The following is a 12,260-nucleotide window of genomic DNA, read 5'->3' on the forward strand; positions in this document are numbered from 1 at the left end:
CCCCCCCACCCCTCCCATCCCTGGTAACCAACAAAGATTGTTACATTTTGTGTGTGAACTAGTTGTGCCAATTTTTGATGTCACCGATAGCCCTTGAGATATTTGTTTGCCCACATTTGCTAACATTAGATGTTTTCATTAAAAAGAAAAAACTGATGACAAAGTGAAAATAGTATATAATTTTCATTTCTTTAATTGCAGAACCAAAAAAACCAAACCTCTTGCTGTCGATTCTTACTCATACATCTTTCCACATGACTTCTGAGTTGTCCAAAACTAGATCATTATGTGGAGTGAATATTTTAAGTAGAGATCTGTAATCTTACCATAGTTTAGGTAGTAGTGCGGGAGAAAGATATGGCAGTCTGCTTCTGTAAAGACTTACAGCCTTGGAAACCCTATAGTACAGTTCTACTTTGTCCTACAGGGTTGCAGTGAGTTGGGATCAACTCAGTAACAGTGGGTTTGGTTTTGGTTGGGTTTGGGTAGTAGGCATTTGTTATTAAACTTTTGATATGTGCCAAGTATTACGTTAAATGGCCAAGATAGACACTAGAGTGTGAGGAATGTGGGCTAGCAAACTAGAAATCATTATTCTGTGTGAAAAATGCTATTATGGATGAAGTATAGGATTGTGTGGATAGACACAGATTTCAGGCACTGCAGAAGCTGAAACCAGAAGGAGGAGTTTGTGATGCAGTAAAAGGAGTGGAAGAGTTTTGGGGTAGATGAACAAGAGGTATGCTGGTGAGAGAGAAATCTTTATTTCTTCCTGGAACTTCTAGTTATACTGAAATATGTGAACTTTTTTGAGGTAGGTTATGATAAGTGATGAAACTAAAAAGGTTAATTCCTGAAGAGTGATTAGATCACTTTTATGTTTTAAAAAATATCTTCAGCTTATTGATTAGATTAGCTCTGTGTGTGTGTGTATGTGAATTTCAGAGTCTGGGGAGGTCGATGACAGGGATGATGAGACCATATGGTTTAAAAAGACCAGTTACGAGTTTCCTGTTGTATTCCAAGCTAAAGATGATAGTGTCCTGGGCAAGGGTAATAATATTGACAGAGAACAGTGAGAGGATTTAAATGTTAATTAAGAATAGATAAGAGATAGTAGTAGAGCTTATGATGGGATGAAGATGCTCAGGGTTGGTGGATGGTGGTGTGATTCGCTGAGATGGATGACCTGAGAATAGGTTTTCTGGAGAAGATTATGGTTTCAGAGTTGATGTGCCTGTGAGACATCCAAATGACTGTGTCCAGCAGTCAGTTTTAATATGGGTCTGGCACTTAGGAGAGGTTTTAATCATAGATTTAGGATCGTTAGCACATAGACAAGATGGAAGAGCCCCCCCTGAGGAGGATTATAGTATCTAGCTTGAAGCTTAGGACTCATAGAGGACCCAGGATATAAAACACTTTCTCAAATACTGCTTTGGGCAGCCCTGTCAAAGAAATGCTTAAGATCTCGGCCTTGCTAAATGATATGGTCCTTCGCTTCAAGGACGGAGATTCAGGCTAGTATATTTTGAAATTGTCTTTTTGTCCATTTCTTTGAATGCTGTCTATGGAGAAACAAGATATATTGATTATTTTGTTCTGACTTCAATTTCTGCCAACTTTCAAATAGACTTTAGAATTATAACGCTTTCATGAGTTTGAGATGTTCTTAAATTTACTTTTAAACCATTTCAAATTTAGAGGTACAAAAGGTAAAGATGAATCATAAAAGTACTTACATTCTTCATTACTGTATTATAAAATCATTTTGGTCTCAAAGTTCAGTTCATTTTCACATATCAGAAGAAACTAAATACTTAGAAGGAACTAAAATACTGAAAACATGATGGAGCACTAATGTTACTAGTTATTGTTGGAAAAGGTTTTCTGAATTCTACCTTCACTTATTGTTAAACAAAATTTACTGAAATTTCTGTTAGGTTAGATACAACAAATTATTCACACCCTTTATGTAAGATACCGTTATGCCCAGCCCTGGTGGCACGAACAGTTAAGTGCTCAGCTGCTAACCAAAAGGCTGGCAGTTCAGGTCCACCCAGCTGGACCACAGGGGAAAGATCTCGTGATCTGCTTCTGTAAAGATTACAGCCAGGAAAACTCCAGGAGGCAGTTCTACTCTGTTACATGGGGTCTCTGTGAGTCAAAATTGATTGGACAGCACCTAACGACAACAAGGAACACATGGTGTAACTGAATTAATAATCATGTTATAAACGTATGCAGTTTAGTGATTACGCTTAAATGCTTTTTAATTCATTAGTTTTATTTTTCTGAGAAGTATGTTTCTCACCACAACCATTTTATTTTGTCACATAGGCAGAAGAAAACCTTGGTATGGTAATGATCTTTACTTTAGTGTCAGCTGTGCAAGAAAAGTTAAATGAAATAGTAGATCAAATAAAAACTAGAAGAGAAGAAGAAAAGAAACAAAAAGAAAAAGAAGCAGAAGAAGCTGAAAAGGTATATTAAAAAGCCCTGTTTTCCTTCAGTATTCTTTAAATGTTTTTTGTTTTTTTTTTTTGAAATTTCAATATATTATTAGAAATCACAAAAATAAAAGTAAATTTTACTAATTTACTAGAGTTAATTTTAGAGGTTTCTTAATTTGGTTGATGATATAGCATGAGTAATGAATAATAATCAGTAAAGGGCTCATGCAAGTAAGACCAAGAAATATAAATATTTATTAAATATAAATTATTTCATCTATGATACAGATAGATGAATTATAAGGCTCCCACCACAGTGATTTAAATATGTACTAAATGTAAAGGAGACTTGAAATTCTGAAATGAAGTAAAACAGATAAGCTATGATGTTATCGATGTAAATGAATTTGTATTCAAAATATGTCAATATTGACAGCAACACCTTTTTTCTTAACATTGAATAGCTATGGGGAAACATTGCATATTATCTTTGTTCTTTGTAATAAGAATCAAAAACAGACTTTTCCAAAGTAAGCTACCAAAATCAGTGCTAGTGGTGGTGCAGACAGAAATCAGATTAAATATTTCAAAATTTGAAGTAGTAATTTTCTGTGTTTCTCCTAAAGGAGGTACATTAATCTGTCTAAGAGATAGCATTAGGCTTTATTTTTGAACCTTTGCCTCACTTATTTGGTGACTTACATCCTTTCTTCCCCCTAAGCAATTGTTTCATGGCACTCCTGTTACAATTGAGAATTTCCTAAGTTGGAAGGCCAAGTTTGATGCAGAACTCTTGGAAATTAAAAAGAAACGAATGAAAGAAGATGAACAAGCAGGAAAAAATAAATTAAGTGGTATGACATCTTTCCCTGCTCCCCCATCACATCTTATATAGCCAGAGGATCATGTGGACAGATTTCTGTAAGAAAATAATATACTTAGGCATTTAGGACAAAAAGAGAAAATATATCTACGTAATGGTATTTCTTTATATAATTTGTAATTAATTTTGAAGGCTTATTTTTGATATAAATGTTGCACCTGGTAGATCCTGAGGTGCAGGTGACATAACCATCAGGATCACAAGCCTTAAAAGTGGTAGAGTCAAATCCATTTGTTTTTCTAGGACTCTGAGGCAGACTAGGTTTTCACCTGTTCCATTTTACATTTTATATGCCTCTCAGCTACTGAATGAGTTTATAAATTTATTGAAATTCACAGAAGAACATAGGTTTTCAGACTTGTTTTCTTATTATTATACTTTTTAAAGGGTTATAGGGAAGATAGAGCAATACTATGCCATTTGAATTCAACATATTTATTTCTTTTAGGGAAACAGCTATTTGAAACAGATCATAACCTTGACACATCTGATATCCAGTTCTTGGAGGATGGTAAGAATAATTAGATTTCTGCATTTATATAATATGCTGTCTTTAATTTTAAACTGTGAAAATCAGAGTGATTACTTATGTAAAATTTTCCATCCAAGGCTATGCATTTTAAAGACTGAGTCTTTGAAAATGTTCAGTTTATACATTTGAACTGAAAGTAATTCTATAGCAGTGTGTTTTTTTTTTTAAGTTTTCTGACAACTAAGCAGCATCAGCGATAGCAACACATAGAAAAGTATGGTCATACTAGCCTCTAACAACGAGTAAACTGGGCCATTGTGACTCAGGTGACTGTATGTCTGCAAATACCTAGATGTGTGATAAAGTCAAATGAGACTGTATTCCATGGTCTGTCACGGAGCTTATGAAAACCTCAGATCTGGAACTCCTAGCATGTCCTCTTACCAAAAACTCTTACCTTTCCTACTAGTCTTTCTGTCCTTGGAGCATTTAGTCCCATGTGCTTTTCTTCTCTTCCTTTTCTTCTAGCCCTTATTCCCTTCTTGCCTACCATCCATCCAGCTATCCACAGATATTTATTGTACCTTATTATAAGCTAAGTACTGTCCCAGCAACTGAGGATATAGCAGAGAACAGTATAGATAAATTCTGTGTCCCCTGGAGCTTCTGGCCTGTGTGTGTTTCTTAAACTGGGCCCCATATTTAGTCACATATCCAATAGCATCTTAGAGCTCTGCACTCCATTAACCTTCTGTTAGCCCCATCTTGCCAGTTGGGGACTCTAGTGTTTGACCTGTCAACCTTGATTCTGGATTACTTCCTGGAGAAAGTGAAGACGTGATGTTGATGTAAGCCACTGCTAAATCATGCTGTCTTACCAGAGCTGGGCCCTTACTGACACTTGGCATTTTTTTTATATATGTTATTACATTCTCTATGACAGCTACCCCAAGATTTTTTTATTATTATTTTTTCCCATACAAAAATTTATACATTGTTATGTGACTCTAATTGCTCTCCCCATACTGTGACAGCACACTCCTCCTTTCCACCCCTGATTCCCCATGTCCATTCAACCGGCTCCTGGCCCTCTCTGCCTTCCCATCTCACCTCTGGACAGAAACTGCCCATTCAGTCTCTTGTATCCACCTGAGCTAAGAGGCACACTCCTCACGAATATCAGTTTATGTCCCACAGTCCAGTCCAAACCCTGTCTGAAGAGTTGGCTTCGGAAATTATTTTAGATGTGGGCTGATAGAGAATCCAGGGGCCATGCTTTCTGGGGTTCCTCCAGTCTCAGACCATTAAGTCTGATCTTCTTACTAGAATTTGAGTTCTGCATCCCACCTTTCTCTTGCTCCATCAGGGACTCTCTGTTATGTTCCCTGTCAGGGTGGTCATTGGTGGTAGCCGGGCACCATCTAGTTCTTCTGGTCTCAGGCTGATGAAGTCTCTGGTTTATGTGGCCCTTTCTGTCCCTTGAGCTACCCCAAGATTTTTATAGGCTTAGTTACCTGGTGCTACCCTAATAGAAACACCACAAGTGGATGGCTTTAAAGTGCAGAAATTTATTTTCTTACAGTTCTGGAGACTAAAAGTCCAAATCAGGATTTTGGGCATGTTGATTCTTTCTGTGAGACTCTCTTCTAGTTGTTGTATCTGCCAGCAATCCTTGGCATTCCTTTGCTTATAGATAATCCTCACATGTCCTCTGTCTTCTGCTCTGTGTGTGTCTCCGTATATATTCTGTTTTGTTTTGTTTTGTTTTAATTTGGAAGTGATTAAGTTTAGAATCCAACATTCACTGGTATGACCTCATTAACAACAAAAGAAAAACCTTATTTCCAAACAGGGTCATAATTACAGGTACAAGGTTTGGGACTTCCACAGTTCTTTTTTGAGGAACACAATTTAATCCATAACAGAGTCTTAAAATTCAAAGCAAACACCGAGGATGTCCTTTTCTATCCACTACTCACTTTAGGAGTTCATCTTACCTCCTTTTTTGCTGAGAAATTCTGGATCCAAAAAGCTTAATTTCCTTCATTTAGATGTTCTTAGTATCTTCATTCGTTCTTGACTTCTTTCCCTGTTTAATGGATCAAGTATCTCCTCATATCCAGTAATTTACCAAAAGCTGCCTGTTGATTCTGCCTCTGAATTGTCTTCCCAGCTCTTTCCTCTTCTAATTTGAGAGTTTTATCATTTTTTGCCGGGACTTTGCAGTAGACTCTCACAGTATCTACCTACATCAATCTCTCCTTCCTCCTAGGTCGCTTATCTACTCTGTAGTTGCTGCCTCTGAGGTGGTATTTCCAAAATCCATGTTTAATCATGTCATATTACCTCCTTAAAATCCTTTGATAGTTCTTTACTGCTTAGAGGAAAAGATTGACCAACATGATAATTCTCAGTCTGGCCCTCATCTGTTTTGCCTCCAGGCATCTTTCCTCAAGAATCCTGTGTTCCAGTTGGAATTATTCAAGGTCTTAGCTCTCCTCTCTGCCTTTGCATATACTCTGCCTAGAATTGTTTCATCCTGGACCCTTTTCTTTCTGGTGGATTCCACTTAGATATTTCTACCTTAAGATATTTCAGATGCCATCTGCTCTGTGAAGACTCTCTACTTCTCCCAGACAGAAGCAGTTATTCTTGGCCTGGGCTTAGAAAATTGTATTTTATTACTGAACTGTACATAGGCATAAAGCAAGATTCATTCTCACTCATCATCTTCCCATTAAATTGAATGTCAGTGGGCTGGAGTGTGAGAGAGGGAGATGTAACAATTTGTGGTGATGTAAGAGTGCTGTAACACCTTACCTTTATCTGCTTCAGACAAACTAAAGAGTGAAGATGTTTAATGCAGATTAATTCAGAGCCCAGGTACTGCTTCCTAGTAGGGCTTAGACATTTGGAATCTTGGAAGGGTATATTATTGGTTACTAGGGGAACTGGGGGAGAGTGAGTGGAGATCATTTTCAATCTATCAATTAAATAAAATTCATTCTAGAAAGCCTACTTTTATAACTGGCTATTTAGACTATGAACTGAAAGCCTGAAGTTGCTCTAAAATGTCTGAGTCTGCTGACCAGTACAGATCGTTTTTGATTTGCAGTTGTAGTTTGGGATTTTATCATGTGTGCCTCACGTGTACATTTGGAAGTTTCTGTATGGTACAGCCAATGAGTTGTGTCTTTTATTTCTGAGTGTAAGACTGACTGTGAAATCTCTTTGACTTTTGCAGCTGGAAATAATGTGGAAGTAGATGAGTCTTTGTTCCAGGAAATGGATGACTTGGAGCTGGAGGATGATGAGGATGATCCAGATTACAATCCTGCTGACCCAGAGAGCGACTCGACCGACTAATGGACTGTCCCCATCTGCAGAGAGGCATGACTGCCACAGCATCTGTGGCTATGCTGAGAGGGTTTTGATTTTCCTTTCTTTTTTTCTAAGAAAAAATAATTCCCAGGAGAATATTCTTCTGATAACTTTCATCATTGAACTTAATAAACTGACCTTAAAATTTCAAATATAAAATGTTTAATTCCTCTTGTGATGGATAGAAAGTCATCTGTTTAGAATCATTTAGTGCTGGAGAGAGATCCTGCGTATAACACCAAGACTTGAAGAGAGGCTTCTGCTGTGCACAAGCATGGGCTTATACGCAATGAACTGGAATAACTCGGAATTTCTGCCCTGGAGGCAGTGTTTGCTTTTGGGTTCTGTGTTGTCATTCATATAAAGTATTAGAGGTCTGAGGTGAAGAGAACATTAAACCTTCAAGATTCTAGCCTTTAGGCATGATAAATGTAGGTCTTAATAAAACCGTAGCCTATATTATAGCCGGAAATACAATTTTAACCTATACTATTTGAATCATAGTATTTTAGTCTATAGTAGTATTTGAATCAAAATCATCTATGGAGTTGGTTTTTTTTTTTAAACGTGTACTTCTTGGCTCTTCTCAGATTCATAATCATTGAGCCCCAATCTGAATAATAAAACAGGAAAATCTCACATACCAGTCACACAGTGGTTCTGAAGCACACTCCTGCTTAAGAAGCACTGTCCTACAGTTGTGAAAACTTGAAGTCTATGTATTTTGGTGTTCCCTCTTTCTAGTTACCCAGTGTGAAAGGATCTTGGGGTTGCGTATTGTCTGCAACAGCAGCCACACATCAACATCCATGTACATATGGAACCTTCATAATACTTTGGAGTGACTGACTTGGGGGCCAGATATGTACAAGCAGGAGAGCCAGGCTTCATGTAAGTTAATCCAGTCACTCCAATTTTAGAGGATTGACTCAACTCCAATAGGAAATCACTTGTGCTATAGCAAATTGCTGCCTCCAGTCAAAAATATACACCACATCCCCACGAACACAGCAGTATGAATACCACATTTATTTTTGGAGTCAGACCTTATGGTTAAAAATAAATTATTTAAGATAATCAAAACTATCATTAGGGAGTTTAATACTTTCCAGGGAATAGCAGTAATGTTGAGGATTTCTGTGCAGAGAGAATCGCAAAAGTTTGTTATGTGAGATTCTTGCTTTTCCTAGGGAGAGATCCTTTGTCAAGCTGATCAGCAGGTGCATGGAACCAGGAAGAAGCCATTCAATTAAGCTTAAAGTGTTGGTGAGCAATGTGGTGGTGAGGTCAGTGAAGACTTGACCTTGAAAAGTCAAGATTGATTCTGCTCCCCCCTCATATGATTATTGTTAAAGAAAGATAATCTCTTTAGAAAAAGACGTTAAAGAGAATTGTCTTCTTAATGTTGAAAATAGACTTTAACATTCAGTTATCAAGGGTTTCTTCAGAATAAGTTTAATGCATTTCCTCCAGAATGATACAGAAAAGAAGGACCATTGTGGAATGGTAGGTGCATGTTGGGAAATCGTGAGAGATACTAATTCTTTAATTTTTCAGTGTGACCCCCTTTGGTGCCTCATGGAACTAAAGTTAAAAATTTCAAAATCAAGTGGCCTAATAGCCACTGCCATCAGGGTATGCTCTTTTGGTGGAGAATGCCCTAGATTGTTCCAAGGGACTAGAAAGAGAATAGGACTGGGATAAGTCATTGTTAATCATTCCGACGGTGTTAGGGACAGCGCCATCCCTTAAACTGGGCTGCTAAGTACAACTCTGGAGAGAGGGCTGTGTTTAAAGGAACTTATTTTGATGTGGGCAGGTAGTCTAAAAATAGTGATGGTACAATCTTGCTAGACAGTCTTTAGTGGAAGAGATACTTGTTTTGGCAGCTTAGTGTAAGAGCAGGCCCTAAACTAAGCTTTGTTGAAAGGGCTGTATTTGTAGCTTAGCTTGGGCCTCAATGTCTGAGAAGAACTAGAGCCATATGATGGCAGAAGCATAGTCCTGTGTGTTACTAAGGTGGTGAGCGGGCTCTGTGGGACAGGCCTTTCAACAGGACACCAATATCCTGAGGAAGCCTTCCTGCTGCTGAGGTCTCTAAGTGGTGGGTATGTGACAGAGTGGGACTCAGACTAGTATCCTGTTGATAATGAGAATTTAAGACAGCTTTAATAAAACTTAATTTTTTTTTTGTTTTCTTTTTTTTTTTGCTGTCTTACGTATCCCTTGAAGATTCTCTCACATTTGTCCTCATTACTTCATACCTAGACTGTGTTTCCTGCCTTTAATCTGTACCCTTTTCCATTATAGCCCCCATTCCCAACACACACACACCACACACACACACCCCACACACACACATTGCTCTGAGTTACTTATCTTGCCCAAAGCCTGCTTTTATCGTTTGAGTTCTTGGCTCAAAATTCTCCAGTTGGTTTCCTCTACCAGTACACAGTGTGCCTCCCAAATAGCAGAAGAGAATAAACACATTTGCCCTGATGGTCTGCAGGTGTAGCCAAAACAGAACGTTATTAGACATTTTCTTGAAGTCTCATGTTTATACTGAAAGCTTGCGGTTTTCATTCAACTTCATAATATATCCATAGTTGTATGTAAAAAGAAAAGTTTAAAAATTACTTGCCAGGGCAAAAAAATTTTCCCATTTTCATTAGTTTCTACCTTTTTCCATTGCTGAGCAAGATTATATTGAATTGACTAATAATTTGGAAATTTGGGATGAATTAGAAGAAAATTGACGCTGCGTGTCAGATTGAGTAGTTTTGTTTTCTTTTTTTCTTCTTGGTGTTAAAATACTTCAAGAACTCAGATCCATATAACTATGTATGTGTATGTGACATTAGTTTGTTCACTGCTTTAGGAGCTGTGTCAGGGTAACTGAGATGAAAGAATGTTACCAAAGAGGTCATATATCATTAAGTATTCAGGCTTCTGTTGGTGAAAAGTTTGATGTCATCTTCCTAAAAGGTCAAGTTACTGCTGTCAGAGAGTGGAAGGAAAGGATCATTTTAATTGTTGGGCAAACTCATCAAAGGACTTTTTTGTTTTTATCATCAAAGAAAACTGGCCAATGATATTTTTAATTTTATCTCTAAAACTAATTTGCATTATTCTATGTATGTGACTGAATCTCAACTCAGTTCTCATTTTTGGTCCAATTTTTAACTTCGTTTTCATTGATACCATGGACAAATCCAAAAACCAAACCTGTTACCATTGAGTTGATTCCAACTCATGGCAATCTCATTTGTTACAGAGTAGAACTGCTCCATAGGGTTTTCTTGGCTGTAATCTTTACCGAGGCAGATCACCGGGCCTTTTTTCCATCGTGCCGCTAGGTGGGTTTGAATCGCCAAACTTTAGGTTAGTAGTAGAGCACAAACTTTTTGCACTCCCAGTAACACGACACCATGTACAGAACAGTAAAAAAATACACAATTTGTCCTGCAATTGTTGACTTAAAATGATCACTTAAAAAAATCCATTGAAGAAATCAACTTATTGAGCCACCCTTTGTCATTAAGGTGAACGGTTGGAGTGCTTACTATGTGACAGTCATCCTTTGTGGTAAGATCTTTCTTTCCTCCCCTCTCTGAAGGGAAAAAAATAATACAATTCAGCCCTGAGTCCTACTATTCTGACCAGCACCTTATCACTTGTGGCTACGCCAGCAAATACGCTGTGTAATAGATCCAGCTTTCAAAGCCACCCCCTCAATATAATGGAGTCCCACTCCAAACATGAATAGTGCTATCCAGGGTCCTGAACAATCATTGCTTAGCATCTGTTTGTGTCTCCCAACCCTGTAGGCCAGTAAATCATCACCATTGTTTGCTAAATAGGAAACAGTGCACTGTGGCATCAATTGGCTGAAAATAAATTGGAAATATAGAAGAAACAGAAAATTTTAAATTCTTTTTTAAGATAAAGGTAAAATACTTAACAAAGATAAAAGGTTGCAAAACTACCTTGTGGTGCACCAATATACCAATATCAAAATCAAACTTAACAGCAACAGCAAAATTACCAACTGGGAAATTATGGCTTTGATGAACTTAACATTTCAGAGTCATGTTTGCCACTTTGCTCCTACCCAAATAGCTTTAGACCAATTTATCCAAATTATTTTCGGTAATTTCAAATTTCCTTTTTTCTTTTTCTTTAAGTGAAATTTACTAGAGAAGTTTTTTCTAGGTGGCTATTGGAAATAAGGCTGGAAAGGTATGTTGTAGCCATATTGTGGAAGGCTAAGGCAGTAGGATGGGAATGAAGATCAAGTGTCAGTTATATCCTAAGCTTCTTTGCGAGTTAACTCCTTCCCACTACATACATAATTGAGAAAAATTTCACCTGTTATTTTATCAAGTCCTGTAAGTCAATAGTTTTTCTTACTATTACAACTATATCTTTAAACCACCAATAAAATTACCATATCACTGATATTCCTGCTTTCATCCATTATAAGGTAATGTGCTAGTCCTTCAGATATGCTTTTGAACAGAAAATGGATGGAGCTGAACATATAAGATTCCTTTATAGGAGAAATTAACTTTCTAACAATTCTAAATTCAAGATTCTTTTTATAGCATTTTTATTTTTTGGTTATTTTCTTATCTAAGTATAAAAGCAATACCTATTTATTACAGTAAAATCAACAAAAAAGAACATTAGAAAAGTTGAAATCCCATCCACCTAAAGACACCATTGTTGACATCTGGTTGCATAAGTTGCCAAACCCTTTTCTAGTTATTTCTGTTTAAAAGGGAGATCTACTAGAATGCAAACTTGTCCTTGTCTGTCTGCTCTACCACTTTATTTTTAGTGCTAGAATAGTACCTGGCAGAGAGCAGGCACTCAATAAATACTTGTTGAGGGGATGAATGAATGAGTCCTATTGTACATACTATTTTGTAACATACTGTAATTTTTAAAAATACACAAATGGTCAGATACTTTGGTTGGAATAATTCAAAATGAATCTGAAAAAAGGAGCCCCACAACTCAGAAAAATGAATAAAAATGCTTAAGGACGCACAAACCTTTGGAAAACTGT

At 37.1% G+C, this 12,260-nt stretch overlaps 1 protein-coding gene across 4 annotated transcripts in view; it reads left to right on the forward strand.

The window, feature by feature from the left end:
• The window catches only part of RWDD1 (RWD domain containing 1), a 30,960-nt gene extending 22,518 nt beyond the window's left edge, over window positions 1–8,442 (forward strand). For all 4 annotated transcript variants that reach the window (XM_004372492.3, XM_023727710.1, XM_023727709.1 and 1 more), the window contains exons 4-7: window positions 2,341–2,484; window positions 3,175–3,307; window positions 3,785–3,847; window positions 7,053–8,442. In XM_004372492.3, coding sequence (XP_004372549.1) covers window positions 2,341–2,484; window positions 3,175–3,307; window positions 3,785–3,847; window positions 7,053–7,174 — 462 coding nt within the window. In that variant the 3' untranslated portion in view covers window positions 7,175–8,442. The remainder of the gene's footprint in view (window positions 1–2,340; window positions 2,485–3,174; window positions 3,308–3,784; window positions 3,848–7,052) is intronic.
• The last annotated feature ends 3,818 nt before the right edge of the window (window positions 8,443–12,260 follow it).

The sequence above is a fragment of the Trichechus manatus genome, unplaced genomic scaffold, assembly GCF_000243295.1.
Source record: "Trichechus manatus latirostris isolate Lorelei unplaced genomic scaffold, TriManLat1.0 scaffold00017, whole genome shotgun sequence".
NCBI classification, from domain to species: Eukaryota; Metazoa; Chordata; class Mammalia; order Sirenia; family Trichechidae; genus Trichechus; species Trichechus manatus.